The 20,543-nt window shown below is 46.1% G+C and overlaps 1 protein-coding gene across 3 annotated transcripts in view; it reads right to left on the reverse strand.

The window, feature by feature from the left end:
- Positions 1–1,255: 1,255 nt before the first annotated feature.
- The window catches only part of ARHGAP10 (Rho GTPase activating protein 10), a 291,557-nt gene continuing 272,269 nt past the window's right edge, over positions 1,256–20,543 (reverse strand). For 2 of the 3 annotated variants that reach the window (XM_004420900.3, XM_087437556.1), the window contains exons 21-23: positions 12,679–12,831; positions 11,449–11,540; positions 1,257–2,033 (exon numbers count right to left, since the gene is read on the reverse strand). In XM_004420900.3, coding sequence (XP_004420957.1) covers positions 1,945–2,033; positions 11,449–11,540; positions 12,679–12,831 — 334 coding nt within the window. In that variant the 3' untranslated portion in view covers positions 1,257–1,944. Of the gene's footprint in view, positions 2,034–11,448; positions 11,541–12,678; positions 12,832–20,543 lie in introns of all 3 variants that reach the window. The other variant, XM_087437555.1, reaches the window with a different exon arrangement.

A 20,543-nucleotide genomic window follows, 5' to 3' on the forward strand; every position in this document is an offset into this window, starting at 1 on the left:
TGCCAGGAAATCACCCCCAGTGCTAACCTGAGCCCACTATAACTGCCCATAGGTTTCCATTTTCCTGCAGAGGACTTAAAGTGGGGCACACCACTCACCTCTTCTCACAAGTCAAGTTTCCTCCTAAGCAGCAGGCATGGCAGGAAATGAACACAGAACACAGGACACGGAGGGCTATGCCATCCCCAGCCCCTGGCCAAGCCGGCCCACTGCACAGGCCCAGGGCCAGCCCTCGGCCTCAGGGCCGGCCACTGTTGTGTGGCCCTGGGCTCCTCTGCAGTCCCAATACTCTCCACTGGGCCCACAGTTCAGTATTTTAGATTACATTGCACTGAGCCTGTCATTTTTATGTACAATATGGACACTTTTCAACAGGCCTATTCCGCTGTACGTACATGACCCCAAACCTGACACCCTACCTAGTCCAGGTGGGTGATTTCAAACCTAATAACCAGCAAGCTCTTGAATCAACTCACGGGGGCACATACACATCCTTTCTCTGACAAATTCTTAGGAGTTTGGTCTGACAGGCAGAGGAACCTCCCATGGGGAAGAGAGACAAGCCCGCCCCCTAGAGCGGGCCCTGCAGCAGAGCTGGCTTCAGAATCCTGAGGCCACTAAAAATGAGCTCCACATTTCAAGGACTCCAGATCAGGGGACACAGGAGAAGTCCCCACTTCCCCAAGAGCTTGGTTTAGCCTGTGCCTGGGAGTGGGAGGCCGAGAAGAGTGCGGAAGCAGCACAGCGGGGCCTGCCCACAGTTGGGCTGGCTGTCACGTGCAGGGTCATGGCTGAGGCTCCTCAGGAACGGTCTGAATGCCTGACCCGTGCCCTGCAGCCCAGCTGAATCCAGATGGAGAGATTAGCGCTGAGGCCTGGAAGGCGGAGGGAGGCGGGGGTGGGGTGAGGACAGAGTTGTACAATGAAGCTAGTCAGGAGGGCTGGCCTCCACAGTATTGACGCAGCTCTCCCACAAACCACTGTGGGGCAAAGCCAAAGCCCAACTCCAGGTCAGGGGTCACACCAGCCATTGCGGGAACGGCCTGCTCAGGCGGCTGGAGAAGGCCCTCCAGGATCTCACACATCAGAGAGGGCCGCTGCCCCGGACACGTCCCGCTGCAAATAAGCAAGGCTCCTCGTTAAGAATGTACCTGTGAGTGTGCGCCAACGTCAGAGGAAATGACTCTCCATCCATTGGCTGCCAAATCATAAAACATTACAGAGGGCATGAATTCCACAAGCTCTTCCCCACATTATGACACAAATCAAATAGTAAATTACATTTTATTTCATTTACAGAGAACTTGGGGCCAAAAGGCAGTGTTTGGAAAACAGCACACAAGTGAGAAGCACCGATAAGCCTGTTATAAATACCGGTGGGTCTAAGTAGAGTGAACGTGGGGACCCAGGGGGGCCGTCTAGGAAGGAGCATCTCTCTGCTGCCCTCTGGGTTCAGACCAATTCCCCTGCTCGCCAGCAGCAGCCGCCTCCACACCACGTCCACCAGAGCCAAGAGTGCATCCTGCAAACAACACTGCAATAAGTACAGTTCCCTTTCAAATCTCAGCAGCAGGTGCGAGGGAGGTGGCCGCTGTCGGGTGGGGGAGGTTGGGCCGGCAGAAGGCTGCCCTCCCTCTCATTCCATAGGCTGGATAATTAAAAATCACAAGTCCCGAGGCTTGACCAATGAAAAGTCCATTCTGTTAATCCTGACATTCTTCTCCCGCTCCACAGATCTGCACAGTTCTGTGCGGTCGTCCGTCCCCTCTCCCCCCACCTCTAGCAGGATGTCCCCCCTCCCCACCCCTGGAGTGCCAATCGTGATCTGTAGTTCCTGTGTGTCCAGGTGGCTGTGGGTTCTGCCCAGGAGGAGGAAGGCAGTTTGCCACCCCCAGGCAGGTCCTTGGGTGCCAGGGTCCACATGGGGCCCTCAAGGGCCAGGCGCTACAGCAGCTTGACGTAATTCTGTGGAATCAGCCCCCTCTTGCCGTTCAGAGTCCCTTCGAGCCAGCCAGGTTCCCTCGAGGTTTGCACTGAAAAGGAAGAGAAGTCACTTTTAACCAAGATGCTCCCAAGTACTTGCCTCCTGTGAATTCACTGCAACACTGTGCATTGGAAAGGCTCAACGGGGGAGTGGCTAGGAGAGAATGGGGCCCATTTCTAGGACGTCTGGTCACAAATCTGCACAAGGGTTACTTGTAGGATTTGCCCCTTGGCTATCATATCCTCGTCTATCTTCCTGTAGCAGCCTCCTAGCCAGTCTCCCAGCTTCCAGTCTGGCTCCTTCCAATCCACTGTGCACAAAGGAGCTTAGTGGACTTTCTAGAACACAGAGCTGATCACATCATTCTCCTGCTTGAAGTGCACTGTCTGTAGGAACAAACCCAAGCTTCTACTGGTCTGGTGCACAGGCACCTGCCCACCTCTCCAGCCGCCCCGCACACTCCTCACTATCGCATTCTCCTTGTCATCTGCAGTGAATCATGCAGAGAAACCCCCAAGTGGGCCTCCAGGCCTTTGCACATGCAGTGCCTTCTGCCTAGAGAGCCTTTCCCACACTTCTTCGCCTGGTACTTCTTCCTCTTTAGAGACCGTAAATGCCCTCTCCTCTGGGGACCTTTCTCAGCACTTATCAGGCCTCACGGGCATCATCTGGGTACTTGTCTGACTGCCACACTGAGGGCAGGGCCTAGGCCTTACGTACCTGGGCACAGTGCCTGGCACACTGCAGATGTCCATAAATATCTATGACGGATACATAAGAGAATGACCACAGTCTGGACAGCCAAGGGCCCCAGGGCTGAGCACTCATTGCCAGGGTTTGCAAGTCAAATAGAGAAGCATTTATAACCCCCAGCTGTGGGCAGGCCCAGCTCAGGCCTCGACCACCATTAGGAGCAGGAGTGGCAGCATGTGCACAGAGGAAAGGGGAGGTGTGGGCTAGCCCAGCAGCCCAACTCAGGAGCTGCTGAGCCACGCAGCTGTGATCACAGCCCAGAAGAATTACTGTGTATCAGAAACCAAGCAGACACATACACGTACAACAAGCTCCATGAAACAGTACTCACATCACCACATGCACGGCACTCTTTCTTTATTCTATTATTTTAAATGCTGATTGCAACTCAGCAGATGGAGTTCATAACTCACTAATGTGCAGCAACCCACAGTATGACCTCTACAGGGCTGCTCCCTTGGCCTGGAATGCTCTTCTCCCCTGTGTATGCCCAGACAATGCCTCCTCACCCTTCAGATATTGGCTTAGGCATCCGGCCCATTATACAACCTACACATTCTGTGCATGCGTACGTGTGTGTGTGTGTGTGTATGTGTGTGTGTGAAAGAGAAAGAGAGAGGGGGAGGAGGGGAAGAGGGGGAGAAAGAAAAGGAGACAGAGGGACAGAGGGAGAGAGAGGGAGACAGAAGGAGAATGAGACTCACTCTCTTCTAGTCTAGGCTCTAACACGAGACTAGGACCTCACAATCCCCAGCACAGTGCCTGACACATGATTATTCTTTTCATGAATGAATAAATGAATGAATGGGAGATGTCTCTCCACGTGATCTGGCAGCACATCACCTTCTTCATGCCCTCACTGACCTGTACTCTGACATTGTTCCTCAGACCAGGATTTTTAAAGGCTTCTTGCTTAACTCAAACCGCCCCACCTGGCAATGCCCAAGGGCACAGCCACCTTCTTCGTGAAAGGAGCCCAGGGGTTGCGCAACATGGCAAGCCTGAGTGGAAAGGGGCTCAGGGCCCAGGTCAGAGGGCATGGAGGGGACTCTGGACGAGTGCCAACTGGGTGTTCCTGGGGAATCACTTAACCCTCAAGGCCTCACTCAGTCTCCTCACCTGCAAAATGGGGTTACTAGCACTTAGCTTATAGGACTGCTGTGAGGAGTCCATACAACAGTTTATGTAATCTTGGATGTGCTTATAGTTCCTTCTCCTCCACACACACAGGCACACACTCTCACACAGAGTAGGTATTAATAAACATCAGCTAAAGAGAACAAGAAAGGTGGTTTCCCACAAAGCTGGGGGTGAGAAGAAGTCTGAATGTGGGACACCAAACTAGGCCAGGAATCCTGCACCAACCCCACCAAAAGACTGGAGGGGCTCGTCCATACCCCCATCTGCCTCCTTTTCAGAGGAAAGAGATGTCACTAACTGAGGGAGGGGACCAAGGGGACTCCTGCAATATCAAGAGCCTGGAAGTGGCCGAGGGCTGGCGGTGGGGTGAGATGGGAGAGAGGAGCCCAGAGCATCCAGAGCCAAGTGTCCCCAGGTACAGGGAAGGTGGCTCAGAGGCTACACTGAGGCCTGAGAGGGTCTCCCCACTCTCTGAAGATTTAGCCTCTCCTGGGAGCATCAAACCCCAAAATACCCATCCCAGGCTCCTCTCTGTACTTAGTTGATCAAACCGCTTCCTCCAATGGTAGTGTGAAGGTTAGTTTCCTGAGGCAACTTGGCTGGGCCATGGTACCCAGATATTATTCTAGATATTTAGATGGATTAACAGTTAAATCAGTAGATTCTGAATAAAGCAGATTACCCTCCAAAATGTGCATGGGCCTCATCTAATCACTTGACAGCCTTAATAGAACAAAGACTGAGCTCCCTTGAAGAAGAGGGAATCCTGCCAGCAGACTGCCTTGGGACTAAGACTGCAACTCTTCCCCGGGTCTCCAGCCTGCTGGCCTGCCCTGCAGATTCTGGACTTGCACCAATCGCATTAGTCAATTCCTTAAAATAAATCAACATCCATCTATCTATCTATCTATCTATCTATCTATCTATCATCTATCGCAATTCACTCATTCATTGTCATACACACATACATCCTACTTGTTCTGTTTCTCTGGAGAACCCTCATACAGGCAGTTTCAGGAGTAAGAACCTCATTTTGGGGAAAATGCTGACTCCAAGAAGCAATGAGGATAAGGGAAATGAGATGTGTTTAGAGTCCACGAGATCCTGGTTGGACCTCTGGCTCCTTAATGACTGAGAGACCCTGGATGATTTACTTAATCTCTTATGACCTCCATGTTCTTCATTTCTAATAGAGGGGAAAATATGACTCATTCGAAGTTGTTGCAACGATTAAAATGAGATGATTTACATCAAGTGTGAGGCCAAGCACACACCATTTCCATGCCCTGTCCAATGTAGAGAAAGTAAATGTTTATGGGTCTCAGTTCTTGTCACATCCCATGTGCCCTTCCCTGTGGGCTGTGTTCTGCTTCTCAGGCTCAGTGCAGGAGCTTTGCTCTCCTTCAGCCATGGAGCCCCCTAGGCCAGCCTCATGCTGGAAGAAGGCCATGGCGTGTTGGTGTAATGGACTGCACATGTGTCCTTCTAAAATTCATACATTGAACCCTTAACTCCCAATGGGATGGTATTAGGAGGTGGGGCCTTTGGGAGGTATTCAGGGTTAGATGAGGTCCTGAGGATGGAGCCCCCATGATGGAATCAGTGCCCTTATAAGAAGAGACAGGAAAGAGCCTGCCTCCTCTCCCTGCACCCCCTGCCATGTGAGGAAACCAGGAAGAGAGCTTTCACCAGAACCTGATAATGCTGACATCCTCTCGGAATTCCCAGCCTCCAACTATGAGAAATAAATTTCTATTGTTTAAGCCACCCAGTCTGTGGTATCTGTTACAGCAGCCCAAACTGACTGAGACAGTGGGTATGGGGCCAGGGACCCTAAACAGCACTGAAGAGCAGTCAATCTCTTCCTCAAATGCTCCAAGAGGTAGTGGATGTGGGAAAGGAATGAGGGACGTCAACTAAAGACAGTTCCTTCTCCTTCCCTGACGCTGCGCTGCCACCCTGCCACAATCTCTGTGGGGGACAGGGCAGGTTAGTAGCTCCACTACTCACACCGAGAGGCTGTGGGGAGGCAGCTGCTCGCTAAAGACTCCCATGACACAGAGGCTGACAGTGCAGCATTCACTTAGCAAGCACTGGGGAGCACCATCTATGTGCCAGGTGCCGAGGGAGGGCCTACACCACAGACCCTGCCCTGCCACCTATGAGCTATGTGATCCTGGGTGGGCACACAATCCCAAGAACCTGGCGAGTATGTGATGACGGTTACACCAATGCTCTCTAGTACGTGTTACGATTTTTTTTTTTATTGTGGTAAATAATTTTGTTATATTTTTTACCCTTTACCATTTTAACCACTTTTAAGTGTACAGTTCAGTGGCATTATGTACATTCACAATGTCGTGTAACCATCACCACTATCCATTTCCAGAACTTTTTCATCTTCCCACACTGAAACTCTGTACCCATTAAACACTAACTCCCCAGCCCCCCTCTCTGAGTTCCTGGTAACCTCTGTCTTTCTTTCTATACCTCTATGAGTGTACCTGTTATAGATATTTCATATAAGTGGACTCATACAATATTTGTCCTTTGGTGATTGGCTTATTTCACTTAGCATAATGACTTCAAAGTTCGTCCATGTCGGAGCATGTATCAGAATTTCATTCCTTTTATGGCTGAATATCCCATTATATGTATATACCACATTTTCTTTATCCATTCATCTGTCAATGCACATCTGAGGTGTTTCTACCTTTTGACTATTGTGAATAATGCAGCTGTGAACATAAGTGTCAAACTATCTTCCCGAGTACCTGCTTTCAATTCTTTTGGGTATATATCCAGAAGTGGAATTACTGGAGTATATGGTAATTTTATGATTAATTTTTTGAGGACCTCCCATACTATTTTCCACAGCTACTGCACTATTTTATATTCCCACCAGCCATGCACAAGGGTTCCAATTTCTTCACATCCTCGCCAACACTTGTTATTTTCCATTTTTTTGATAATAGCCATCCTAATGAGTGTAAGGTGGTATCTCATTGTGGATTTCCATATCCTTGTGAATTACTATCCCATTACAGCAGGGACACTGAGCTAGTGACAAGAGTAATTTGTGAGCAGCTTTCTCCAGAACAGAATCTGGACTCAGATTTTTTGTTGTTTTTTTGTTTTAGCATAATGTAAACAGTATATGTGACAAATATTTAAATCATCATAATACAACAACTATCAGGAATCTACACTCAACTTAAGAACTGCAGCACGGCCAACATGGAGGCCTCTGTCCTGGGCTTGTTCCTATGTCCTGTCTCCCCACCTCACACTCGTCCCTGCCCCAAGGTGACCAGTAGCTTGAATGCTGTGTTTCTCATTCTCTCACTCCAGCTACAGTTAAAACACAGTTTTATCAATATGTACATATCTGTAAAAAATATACTATTTATTTTGCTTATTTCTGAGTTTAACTAGCATCACATCACATAGAGTCTTCTGGCCCTTAATGTTTTTATTTAACATGTTTTTCTAAGATTTCCTCACATTAGGAATATATCTAAGAATACAACTGGTGGGTTCTGCAGTCTACACAGGATCAACTTTCCAAGATAAGGCCAAATTGTTTTCCCAGGATTGCTCTTTACATATTTAAGGGTTTTAAAATGAACCACCAGCGGCTTTTAAAGATTAATCTGGGCCACATCTGCTTCTCAAACAACAGACAGATCATGTCTCCAAGGTGGAAACAAACACAGTCTGGGAAGCCAGGAAGCCAGCCTCGCTGCTGAGAGAGGGCCAACTCCCAGAAATCTGTCCTGCCAGGCAGCCCTGGGGAGGGAAACCACTCCCCTCCCCTGGAGGGTCCAGCAGCTGCAGAGCTGCCTACCTGGAAAGAGAGCAGGGCTGACTGGTCACCAGGAAAATGTATTTCTGGGGTTCCCAGGTCCCAGAGAAATGGGAAAGGTCTCTCTGGCAGTCATAGGAACATCGGCCGCCCTGTGACTTTACAAACACATCCCACCTGGTGGATGTGGGAGGCATTTCCCCAGAATAACAGCTAAGCATTAGTGTGTCTACTATAGAAATGAATCTTCAGCCTAGAATTTAAACTCAAGTCCAGACCCACACAGTAAGAGCAGAGGGCAAGGAACAGTTATCGAGCTAGTTAATTACTAAAGATCCCTTTCCCTTTCACACTCTGGTGTAGGGTTTCCCACGGTTGTATATATTCCAAACCACGTAACTACTGACAATGTGGCCCAGGGGCCACTTTGACCTGGATTTTATCTTCTCCAAAGGCCACTGAATGCCATAAACCAATTTCCTTTGTTGCCTGTATGAAGCACAAAAGGGCCATGCATTGCAAGAGCATTTATAAGAGCTGGAAGATTCCAAATGGACAAGCAAACACAGGAAAAATGTCGTGGGCATTTCAGGGATGCTAAGTATTGCTGGTCTGCAGAAAGGATGTGCTCCTGGTGACACTCCTGTGGCTGAGTTATAAACAGTGGCCAACTGGAGCACTGCCTAGCTCCACAGAGGCTGAGGCCGGGGGAACTGGTGGTCTGTCCTGCCCTGTGTCAGTCATGAGAAAAGAAGACCCCTCAACCATTCGAGGAAGGGCTTCACTAGACATGTTCTGAGCAAGCACATGTTTTTAACTAGTTAGAAATTCTCCACTAAGAGATCAACTATGCACAGAAGATGAAGGTGTCAACACACAAAAAAGAATAAATCCTGCTTAAGGGCCTTCCATGTTCTGTGTCCTTTAAGAACTCACCTTAAGAAACAGCTAGTCTAATGGTGCGGGTTCTGAATACATTCCACTATGCTTATCTTCCACTGCACAAGAACAGGGGGAGGCGCCCACAAGACAAGCAGCTCCCATAAAATAAGGCACTCACATACTCGTGTAGGCAGACGTGTCAACCCATCACCAAGGCAGCTGCAGAGCAGTTAGCCTTGGCGGAGGGACTGAGGAACAACCGAGACCCCCTGGGTGCCCCAGCCAGCAATCCAGAGCTGGACACCAGCACTCAGAGCACGGAATCTGAGGGAATCTTGGCTCAGAACAGAGCCGTGGCCACAGGGCACCCTGTGCACCAAGGGCAGCTCCACAGTCAGCACATCCTCCCTCCACTGGCATCTGTGCTGCACCCAAAGCCCTACCTGCCCGGGGCCCACAATGCTGTCTTGACACAACATCGACCTTGTGGACGTCCCTGAAGATTAGGATGAAGAATCTGATGCACGGAGAACTTAAGCAACTTGTCCAGAGTCGCACAGAAAGTGGAAAAGCCAAGATCTGACTGCAAGCAAAATAAGTGCAGAGCTGACAACCCAAAGCTACCTGCTACCAATCATGCCCCTCGTCCAAAACACACTGAGATACTGAGTGTGTGTGTGTGCGCGCGTGCGTGCGTGTACAGGGACTGGTGTGTGTGTGTGGGGAAAGAGACAGACAGACAGACACACACACAGTCACACACATACTTTTTTTAGGAGGACTCCTGCAAGTCACCTAGGGACGTCAGAGTGGAGCACTTCCGCCTCCTGTGTCAGACATCTATCGGCCTTTCCCGTTATCCGTGCTGGTAGAACCAGATTTGCCTGAGGTCCTGACCCTCACTCACACATCTGTGTGCCCAGAGGAGGTGTTCTTGTGCCCAGTATGGTTCTGACTGATCTTAAGTCCTTGCTGGTAATGGATTCAGGGTGAGCATATCACTCCATCCTGGTTATTGAGACGTGAGGATAGGTAAACTAGGAAGAAAGTTCTGGAAAAGTTTTCTCATTCTCAAAATAGGGAACACAAGAAGGAGGGACCCCCTTCTGCTGGGGCTGACTGTAGCCATGATGCCCGGAACTGTGGCAGCTATCTTGTGTCCACCAGAGAAACCAGTCAGAGGCCCCTGTTCAGAAGCTGAGAATGGTTCAGCAGAGATGGAAATACTGTGGTCTTTGACGACACCTTTGAGAATGTGAATTAACCAATCCTGGAGCTCCCTACTTCCAGACATATTGCTAATGTGTGAGCTAATCCATTTTCATGACTGATTTGGCCAGTTGTGTCAGGTTTTGTTACTGGCAGCCAAAGGCATCCTAAAAGATACACCTTCCACCAAGGTAAACATCTCACAAAAGACAGGGTATAAGGGATTCCAGAGGCTCCTAAGCAAATCTAATCACACCGTATAAAAACTCATCATCATTCCTCAAATGGGTGGGCTTTAATGCTACCATCTCAGCTTCCCTCCTGCCATATGGTGTGCCAGTATGTGACAGGCCTGGAGTAGGGCAGCTGCTTTACACACTCTCCTGGCAAATGTGCATGTAGGTATGTTATGGCAACAGAGGAATGATCTTGCTTCTCCTCCCAGAACAAATTTCTCCACAAAGTAAAATTCTGTCGTATGTGGGGTTTTTTGTTGTTTGTTTTCTGACACTCTCAGGAGTCCCTGGCTTTCGAGAGTACATATCACACATATATAGAAATCTACTCTAAATGAGCTAACTTGCTTTCGGAAAAATAATCACCAGCAGTGCTGCATTACTGACAATATACCACTATGCGTTGTGTTGACGTATTCTGTATATTCCAAACATTCTGGCTAATCAACCATTCCATCCCAAGCATCTAGGGTTCTCCCTCCTTCCCCAGAACTCTTTCGGGCAGCTCCACCCACACACAACATCACTGTTTCCACAGCAACCAATGAATTTCATAATGAGCAGGGCTGTGAAGCAAAAAATTAAGGAGAAGGAAAAAGAGACAGACACTGAACCACAGGAGAAATCTGTGAAATATTAAGCCAGGTAGAGCTCCTAAATGCTGTGCGTGAATATAAAACACTCAAATAAAATCTACACCCTTGTTTCAATATGCAAAGTCAATATCCATAACTAGAGATTCACACACTCTTCAAATAAGCAAAAATCACGCAAGTGTAAGAATAGTAAGGGAATTATAAACCAAAATTTTTCTACAATACTACTCTTCTGTAACTCAGATTTGGCAAACCTGAAACTTTCAGGAGGCTTGGCTGGGGACGCTGGGAGAGTAAACAAAGGATGGAAATCAGAAATACTTCTGAACTCCGAGTGGCACTAGCCTCTTTACGTCAGGAGAAAGACGTCCTGAGTGAAGGCCCACAAGAGTTAAAAGCGTGGAAAATAACCAAGATTAAAGCAGAAGTGGTATTCCAGCCATCAAGACATAGGCCCCCGGGGCCAGCCCTGATGGCCTAGTGGTTAAGTTTAGCATGCTCTGCTTCAGTGGCCTGGGGTTCAGTTCCCAGGTGCAGACCTACACCACTCGGCGGCTGCCATGCTGTGGTGGTGACCCACATACAAAATAGAGGAAGACTGGCAACAGATGTTAGCTCAGGGCCAATCTTCCTCAGCAAAAAAAAAGAAGAAGAAGAAAAAAAGACATAGGCTGCTAGTGCTCAGTTCCTGGGAGCCAAATGGGCCCACTCTCTCCTGTCCAGAGCATGAAGGGACAGACCTGTGCTCCTGACAACACCACACCCAGCGACTGCTTGCTCTGGGTTGCAGACATTCTGGGGTGACAGAATATATCCTACCACAAAGCTCCCACTCACACTTACCATCCTCAAAAATTGCTCCTATTTCAAAAGATAATTCTGAGCTGTGTTCTGCTTCACATGGATACACCGCTCGAGCCTTCCGATTGATAATGCTGGAAGGGGAATGTGGAAGACACAAATTAAAATGTGAGAAACTGGGAGAGACAAACCTCACCTTCCTCTCTCCCCCATGTCCCAAATCTCATTTGTATGTCAACCATAGGGCAACTCCTCCCAAAAAAGAAATTAGCAGGGAAGGGAACATCAGGCAAAATGAAAGCACTTGATTTTCAAGTAAATGATGGGTTTCAAATTCCAGTCTTTCTTTAGGGACCCTCTCTGAGATGCTTTCACTGAAGCTTTTCATCTAATTCTCCTCGCCACCTGGTGGGATGCCCTTTCCTAATGTTCAGCATGATCAGAACCACAGGGCATGCTTATTTCGGTTTATCTATTAGGAAAAGCACTGATGTCGGGAGACAGAAGACAAGGCAGTGAGGTGCAGAGGCACACATGCTAAGTGGCTTCAGCAATGCACCGCAGACAGTGATCTCTCTAGACTGTGAGTCTGCTTCCACACCACTCTGGAAGGGCCTGTTGTTCTCACTTGGGTCTTTATTTGATCCCCTCACTGCTGACCCCAAAAGGAACGTCAGGCTCAGCATCTCACTACCTGTCAAAAGGTCCTGTATGTCCTTGTGGGGAAAGAGCATACTGGGGAAGGACAGAAACCATGCTGTTAGCTGGATCTGAACCGAAGCAGAAGGAAGTCCCCCCTCTCACTGGGGTTGGGAAAGCCACTAATGCTAAGAAGAGCTCCATCCGGCTACCCAGGAGAAAGGGCTTGCTAAAGGCCGGCACCTCTGGCCTCTGCACAACTGGCCAGTAAATGGCCATGGTTATTACCATTCCCAGTGCCCAGTTTACATTCCTTAACACAAAGCCTGTGCTTTATAGTCACGTATAAGACGGTCTTCCAAAATAAGCAGTTACATAAATGCACATCCAGCACCAAAATGGCAGAGTAGGTTCAAGCAGCTCTCACGTAAGGCAAATTTCTCATAAGGACGTCCTTGCTCCTGAACCAAAGCACAGCCCCAAGACAAAGTTGTAAATGTTGTATACTATGTCTAGGAGCCGGAAGAACTTGAGCAAGCGTTTTCCAGCCAAGACCACAAGAACCTGCTCAGGGTGATCAAGCCCTTTCTGTGTGCTGCCCCCATATTCTACATCATATTCCAAACCACGTACCTTTCAGGTGGCTTGTCCGCTATGGTGGCAGGAGGAGAGAGGGGGAAAGATGATGACTTGGGTGAAGGAGGTGTAACAGCTGGGTTGCAGCTTGATGTGGTCAGAGACTGCGGGTTAAGCCACTGGACCATAGATGATCGGGGCTGGCTTGGGCTAAGGGTGGAAGTTTGAAGGATAAGATTAATACTGTAAAGGCCACAGAACACCAAATACACAACAGCCCAATCCTAAATGGCTGGGATGATAGCCCCTTATCTCTCCTGATGACCAGAAGGGACAGAGTCCTCTCCATATCCTCCCGGTCTGTAGCCCCAAGAGCCACATCCTGAAACTAGAGATGTCTCATTGTACTTCACCAAGTTTGTGGAGAAGATCTAGTCTTGTCCAACCTAGCATCATATCAGTTCACTAATTAGGACACCAGAATCCAATTGCCCAAAATAGTTGCTTGGACTTTTGAGGTATTCATATTTTCTGCTTATAGGGAAAGTCACAAGAATCTACAGACAAGCCCATGATCTATATCTCCAGAAATTCAACATGTGGCGTTTTAATGTTTAAACCTCTTTCATGTGGTCATATATACATGTGGCAACTCAGAAAAAAATGCTACTTGGAATTGAGATTCTTCTAGAGAGGACCAAAGACAAGCATTTAAGGGAGAAATCAATGAACAGCAAATATCTTTGATGACCTAACATTCCCTAATATTTTCAAATTAAAAAAAAAGTTAACATAAAAAGGTCAGTGAACAGACTCATGGAGGGGCCTCTAAACATGAAGGGAAAGTTCAATAAATATGTGTTCATCTGAACTAAATTATTATTCAATGATTTCAAAACTGGAGGCTTGTGACTATGGTATATGAAGCTTGCTTTAAAAGCCAGTGCTGAAAGCTTCTCATTTCATTCAATTACATATCCAAAACATATGTATTCAACAGCTGCTACATCCTAGACACTCTTCACTTCAGATTCACCCTCTTCGGCTAAAACCAGTTTCCACGAGCAGCTTCCTTGTCTTTCCACGTTCCTGAGCATTATCTTTGATTCTTTCTTCTTGAGGAGAACTAACACAACGTTCTGTCCACTTGTACTTCAAATAGCTCCCAGGCTGTTCCTTTCTCTACTTTCTCATCAGTGTCAGGAGACTATCTCCTTCTCATAGCTTCACGCTCATGTTACCACTATGGTCTCCTGGCTAATCCCCCAGCCCCCTTCCTCCAACTTGGCCAGGTCAATCAGCCATACTCAGCCACCTAAGACCCAGTCTAGTCCGTCTGCCTCTCCAAGAACTAGTGTGCTCCCCCACCTGCCCTCCAGGGGCTCCCCTGCCCCATACCCTGGCGGGTCAGCCTGCAGCTCTGCTTCCCTGACATTCCTGCACTCTGCCTCCTGTCTCTCCTCATCCCTCAGGCTCTCCCACTCCTCTGCCCACTCTCATCTGTCCCTTCCTCAGCTCAGCTCTAGGTCGGCCTACCCCAACACACCTCCACTTTGGCCTCTCCTAAGTCACAGACCTTCTCTGAAGGCCCGTCACACCAATAAATGGGAGGGCAGCTTGACGTGAGTTGTTCTGTGATGGTTTCAGGTATTTCTCTTGCTTTGGGGCAAGAGCGAGTCTTTAACTCTTTTTGTAGACCTCACAAAGCCAGGCAGTGTACCAGGCACCTGAAGTCTTCAACCAACATCTTAGCAACCAATTCAGACATTCTAAAACTAAAATTGGATTTTATAAATCAGGTACATGAAATACTACATTATTGACTTAATAGATATTTAGTACACAGAAGGTTTCCTACCCTTTGATCAGAAAAGGAGGTGGCAGATACGCATTGAAAAAACATTATTCTATGAACAACTTATTTACCATCCCCCTATCCAGCGGTTCATTTGGAAGTCATAAAACCTATTTCATACCAAGCAAAGAAACCCATAAATCTCAAAGTGATCTGTATCACCAGCAGCAAAAGTCACTCAATTCTTTATCAGAAAATGAATCTTATGTAGTTGTCTTACTAATCAGGAAGGGAGAGGAGCTCTGAAAGAGAATTTAAGACCACAGTCAGCCAAACAATTGCCATTTTATCTCCCAGCAATTATTCAAGGTGCTTGGAGGGTGGTGGTGGTGCAAGATGAGATGTTTCACCACACCCCCATCAACTCTTTCTAGTCATAAATACTCAAGCGATTAAATGACGGCCATCCATCTGCTGAGAGGGAGGACAGCTACAGGATGAAGATAAAGTAACGACGATACTACATTTATAGGCTCTTTAAAAATAAAAAATATAAAAAATAAAAAAAGATGCTACATTTATAAGGCTCTTTAAAAATAAAAATCATAAATTTTATAGCTGTTATCTACTTAATCCTCACTTCTTTCTCTTAAAAAAAAAGTGCATTTGTTTTTCTGTAAAGGGAAAATATCCCTTTTGGAAAGTGAACAATTATTGGAACAGCAGATGCTGAAAGTGAGGGCCTCTCTCTTAGCTTGGCTTTCTCCATCCTGTCCCAAAACAGGAACTCAGCATCAGCCATCCTTTTCCAGGGTCAAGCTTTCAATATTTGCCTTTTTTCTTTGTTTTCTGTGATCTTTTTGTTGCCGTTCAACATACAGATGTGCTGTGTGATCCAGCACTAACTGGTTCACCAGGACAACCTTTCCAACTTCCCACTTAGACTTCAATTTCTGTATTTGAGTTTCTGGGTTTTCTCCACAGTATCTCAGAAGTCTCAGCTGGGTACTTCTTTGGATTTCAGAATCCCACATGGGCAAACTTTGCGAGCTGGAATATTCATAACGGGGAGCAAAACACAAGTTTGGAAACGGTCTCTATGGAAATGAAGAATAATAATTCATGCGGTGAATTGGAAGTCCCGTGAAAGAGGAGCCCCACGTAGCAAAACAAAGTTTGGAAAACAGAACAGAGTAGCTGCTTGGATACAAGAAACTTTTCACAGGCAAGGAGTGGGGATGAGGCAAGAAGTGGTTCAATAAATATACCTGTACTCAAGTCCTAAAATGAGTTCTCATCTTAGCCAGTAGAGGTCAGATGACGGTGTATTTCATAGGTGTCTCCCAAAAGCAAACTGTCTGTATTTTTTTTGAAAGCAAGAAACTGTAAACATGAGCTTCTTTAGAGAAATCATCTCCTACTCACCAGAATTTGCATAATTTATTTTTTTTTGGTAATAACGATAAATTTTTTAAACTATTTAATTCTTTAAAATATAATACATATATTTTTAACATATATTATATGTATATATTTTAATATTATATGTACATATTTTAATATAATATGTATACATTTTAATATAATATATACATATAATACATATATTTTTAACTATTTAATTCTTTAAAGTATAATACATATATTTTCTCAAAAAGCAGTAGAGGAAAATATTACTTTTAAAAGAGAATTGCTGATATTCCCTTTCTCTTGATTTGAAACCTTTTAGGGGAACACTAGGCATTTCAGAAACAGCAGCCCATAGCAAAGCTCTAGCAGTTCTTCTCAGCCGGGGCCCTCGGAGAGAATTAGGCTCTAAGGACCTGTGTATATAATCAATGAGCATCTCTCCAATACATCTAGAATGGTTGTAGCTACCTATGGGTTGGAAGACAATTCTCCATGGGTCTCTCGTGTTTCTGCGCTTTGAGTGAGCAGAGGCACTGGCTGCCTTTGTCCTGAACTATCTTTTCAAGGATGTTTGTAGAGCAAACAGCCTTGGAAGATAGAGATTGTCTCTCCTTGTGGAGCAAAGAGCAAGCTTTATTGCCCATCATAAAAGATCTGAGTTGCCTTGTTTATCTTCCACATATGAGTGAAATCATATGGTAATTGTCTTTCTCGTCTGACTTACTTTGCTTAACATACAGAGGACAGATTGGTGACTAACATACAAAGAACAGAGGGGAAGGGGGTGAGGAGAGGGCACGAGGGGTAAAGGGGCACACGTGTACGGTAACAGATGGAAACTAGACGTTTGGTGGTGAACACAATGCAGTCTACACAGAAGTCCAAATATAATGATGTACACCTGAAATTTATATAATGTCATAAACCAATTTGACCTCAATTAAAATTAAAAAAGACCTGGGTTTCCTAAGCTCTGGGTTCCTCTCCTGTAACCCCACATGCAGGTGTTACCTGGCCCACGGGGCATCAGCCTGTGGGAATTGGGACTGGGAGGAATTAACACTCTGTCTACTGCCAGGGCTGTGACTAGGAGAGTCCTTTGACTCTGACCAGGGGTCCCATGTCTTCTGCCAGCATCCATGAAACCATGGCAGGCAAACGTGGTAGCTCACAAGCAGAGTAAAAATCCAGATTTCACAGTTCTTGATGTCATCCTCCTCAGGAGAACTAAGAAATTACTCACTCAGGTCATTTTTTATATGCTGTGGTTCAAAGAATCCCAGCTAAGAAAGTCTTTGGGTTAAAGATCAAAAACGATAGGTGATTGGGGGCCAGCCCGGTGGCGCATGCGGTTAAGTGCAAGCGCTCTGCTTCAGCGGCCTGGGGTTCACAGGTTTGGATCCTGGGCATGCACCGACACACTGCTTGTCAAGCCATGCTGTGGTGGCATCCCACATAAAGTAGAGGGAGATGGGCACAGATGTTACCTCAGGGCCAATCTTCCTCACCAAAAAAAAAAAAAAAAAAGGAAGATCGGCGACAGATGTTAGCTCAGGGCTGATCTTCCTCTCACACACACACACACAAAAAGACACGTGATCTAAAAATAAAAAGTTCATTACCTGCTAGAACATAATGAAATATTTTGAGTGTCTTCTATCACATCCCAAATTTAAACAGTTTTTTAAAAATCTACTTATTTCCTTCTTCCTGCTGCCCCTTTAACTACAGATTTTTGATGAGTAAGACTGGCATGATCACAAACCACCAATTTTATTTAATGATGAGCTGCTGACCAATTACAAAAAAGTACCTAAGTGCCACATACTTCCTGAAAGCCAGGCTGTGGTCTGCAAAAATGGAGGCAGAACTCAACTTCCTGAAAAGCTCAGAAACCACATTTACCGGAACAGAAATAAATTACAGAGAAATACTAATATCTGTTTGTTTGCTATCTTCCCAATTTCACACACTAAACCGAAAGAATCTTCTCCCCAAACAGGACTCCTCTCCATTTTCACATTGGACAGGGTAGGGCAGGGCAGAGTGGAGGAGTTGGGGAAGACGATGAGCCGGGAGCAGAATACGCATTTGTGAAAGTGATGAGAGAATTCTCTTCTATAAAAAGAATCAACACTCTTGCTTTGGAAAAACAGGTCTGTATTTCAGGGAAAGACCCTCTAGCTTTCGTGACAGGGAGGAATAAAACCTCGAAAACATGAAATTATGACAGTATCTGTGTATGTGTACACTTTACAGAGTTTATTTTTATAAAATGTAACAAATTAGCAGTATATGCTGCTTCTGATTCAAACTGTGACCCAATCTTCTCCAATACCAGACTCTACGCTCCACGCATATTAAAAACTTTTTGGCAGCAGAAGAGCACAAACATTTCAGAAATGGGGGAGGGGAGTTAGGGCCTTCACTGTTAAAATTAGACAACAGCTGCACCAGTCACCAGAAGGCTCCTGCCTCTGACAAACATTTCTTGCATAACACAGATGGGTCAGGAGTCGGGCAGTGCTGGCGAGACCGGCACCCGATTCCAGGCTCTTGGAGCACTGAGCGTACTTCAAAATTCGAAGGATGGAGAATACATATCAAGAAAAGAAATGACTGTTTATTTGAAGTGATTAAATCCTCCTAATACCAAGATATTTGACTATGGTTATATGATGTCAGAATCAAATTAGAAGTTTGTGCTGGAATGAAAGATTTTAAAACCTCATTTGCAAGGTCTCCGAGCAGAAGCTAACACATCAGTGAAATGCTCTTTCGTTCCAGTCTGGGAAATGTACAGCATAAGTCTAGAACAGCTGTCCTGGGCAAAAGTGTTTGAAAATGTTAATAAAGACAGAAGGAAATATTGTAGATCTGTATATTATGGGAAATCTTTGTTCCAATAAATGCCACAGTTATTCCTTAAGTGCCAGAGAGGGAGAATTCCATAGCTAGCACATTGTCGGTTCCAAATGAGCATAACGAGGGTGACAGCAGTGGAGGAGCAAACAAGAGCCTGTGACGAGACAGTTGCCATAACCAGGGAGTTGGGCAAGGAGGCCTTCACTGCCATTAGAAGGGTTTGAAATGGACCCTGCTCACTCATCATTCATGGTCTGAGAACTACCTGTCAGGCCCTGTGCTAGGCCCTGAGGACACCCATGGGACTATGACATCTGCTCCCCATGAGCACCCAGTCAAGTGAGTGGAGAATGACAAACTGATAACTATAACACACTGTGACGAGCGCCATGTAGAGAGTTGCCCGGGGGCCCTCAGGAGAACAGAGGAGGGAGCAACTAACCAGCATGTGGGCATCCAGGAAGACTTTTTGGAGGAGGTGGTATCTGCCCCGAGCTGATGCAGCCATCAATATCATCACCTCTGCACACCCAGGCTCCTGCTAAGCAAAACTGACAGTCCGACACCGTGCTAGACACAACTCACATACATTAATTTACTCATTCCCAACTACGCTACCATTCCACATGACATACGAGAAGACTGAATCTCAGAAAGGTCGAAGTGACTTACTCAAGGTACTAAAACCTGTTTTGACAAGACAGCATAGAGCTCATAACCTCAAGTCCTTCTGAGTGGCTGGAACAGAATACAAGGAGAAGAATGGAAGAGAGAGATACAAGGGGCAGGACCATATGCTAAAGGCAAGGGAGCGCTCCTGAAGGGTTTTAATCACGTGAATTACAAGCACCTGAAACGCCGCCACTCTACAGAGACAAGGGTTCCAAAGCCAGCTCGGACTGCGTGCCCATTTGCAGTCTCTTAATCTCCCTAAGCTTGTTCCTTTTTTCGTAAATAAAAAGGTCACCCCTCACTAGCTAGAGGCTGTGCAAGGAGGAAGAGAATGATTCAGAGTGCCTCTCAGAGGCTGGTGCACAGTTGGCATCATTAGCCTTGGCTGAGGGTCATCCACAACTGAGAAACAAACTCCCTGGTCTCGGATTCCTTAGCTAAAATGAAGGTAATCGTTAATAGGCTGGGTCGCTGTAAGATTTCATTGAGCTTATGGTGTAAAGCTCCCTGCAGTGACCGGATCGCAGCAAGCCCTCAATAAATGAAGACCTTATTACTCGCATTAGGTATCTCTGAGTCAGATCTTGCCTCTGGTTTCTAGGGTTATATCACCATAATGAAGCTTTTTTTTACCAAAGACAACAAATAATCTGTGTCAAAGGTAAAAAACTACACATATTAAGTGGATGTTACCCTTTAAAAAAAAAGTTGCTAGATGCAATGTAGTGGTATTCTAGATTGGATCCTGGAACAAAAGGAGGATACGAGTGGAAAAACCAGTCAAATCCAAAGAAAGTCTGTAAGTTAATACTATAGTAGCAAGGTAAATGGCTCATTTTTAACAGAAGTACCACAGTTCATGTAAGATGTTAACAGTAGGGGAAGCTGAGTGAAGGGTCTCTGGGAACTCTGTGTACCATCTTTGTAACTTTTCTGTAAATCTACAACTATTTCAAAATAAAACTTTTATTTTAAATAATAGGCAGTAAAAAGAACAACCCCAAATAAACCTTTTAATCATTGAAACACTACAGGCCTTTTGAAATTACGATTGCACGCTTGAAGGCATCCAAAAAGCACAAGGAAAACTTTTGGTTGGTTCAATGTCAAGAAAAGACTCGTGGGGGTTACATTTAAAAGTCACCTGCAATGCCCATCGAAAACATGGCAATTAACCACA

This window comes from Ceratotherium simum, chromosome 12 (genome assembly GCF_057802395.1).
Source record: "Ceratotherium simum simum isolate JZ-2026a chromosome 12, ASM5780239v1, whole genome shotgun sequence".
Lineage (NCBI taxonomy): Eukaryota > Metazoa > Chordata > Mammalia > Perissodactyla > Rhinocerotidae > Ceratotherium > Ceratotherium simum.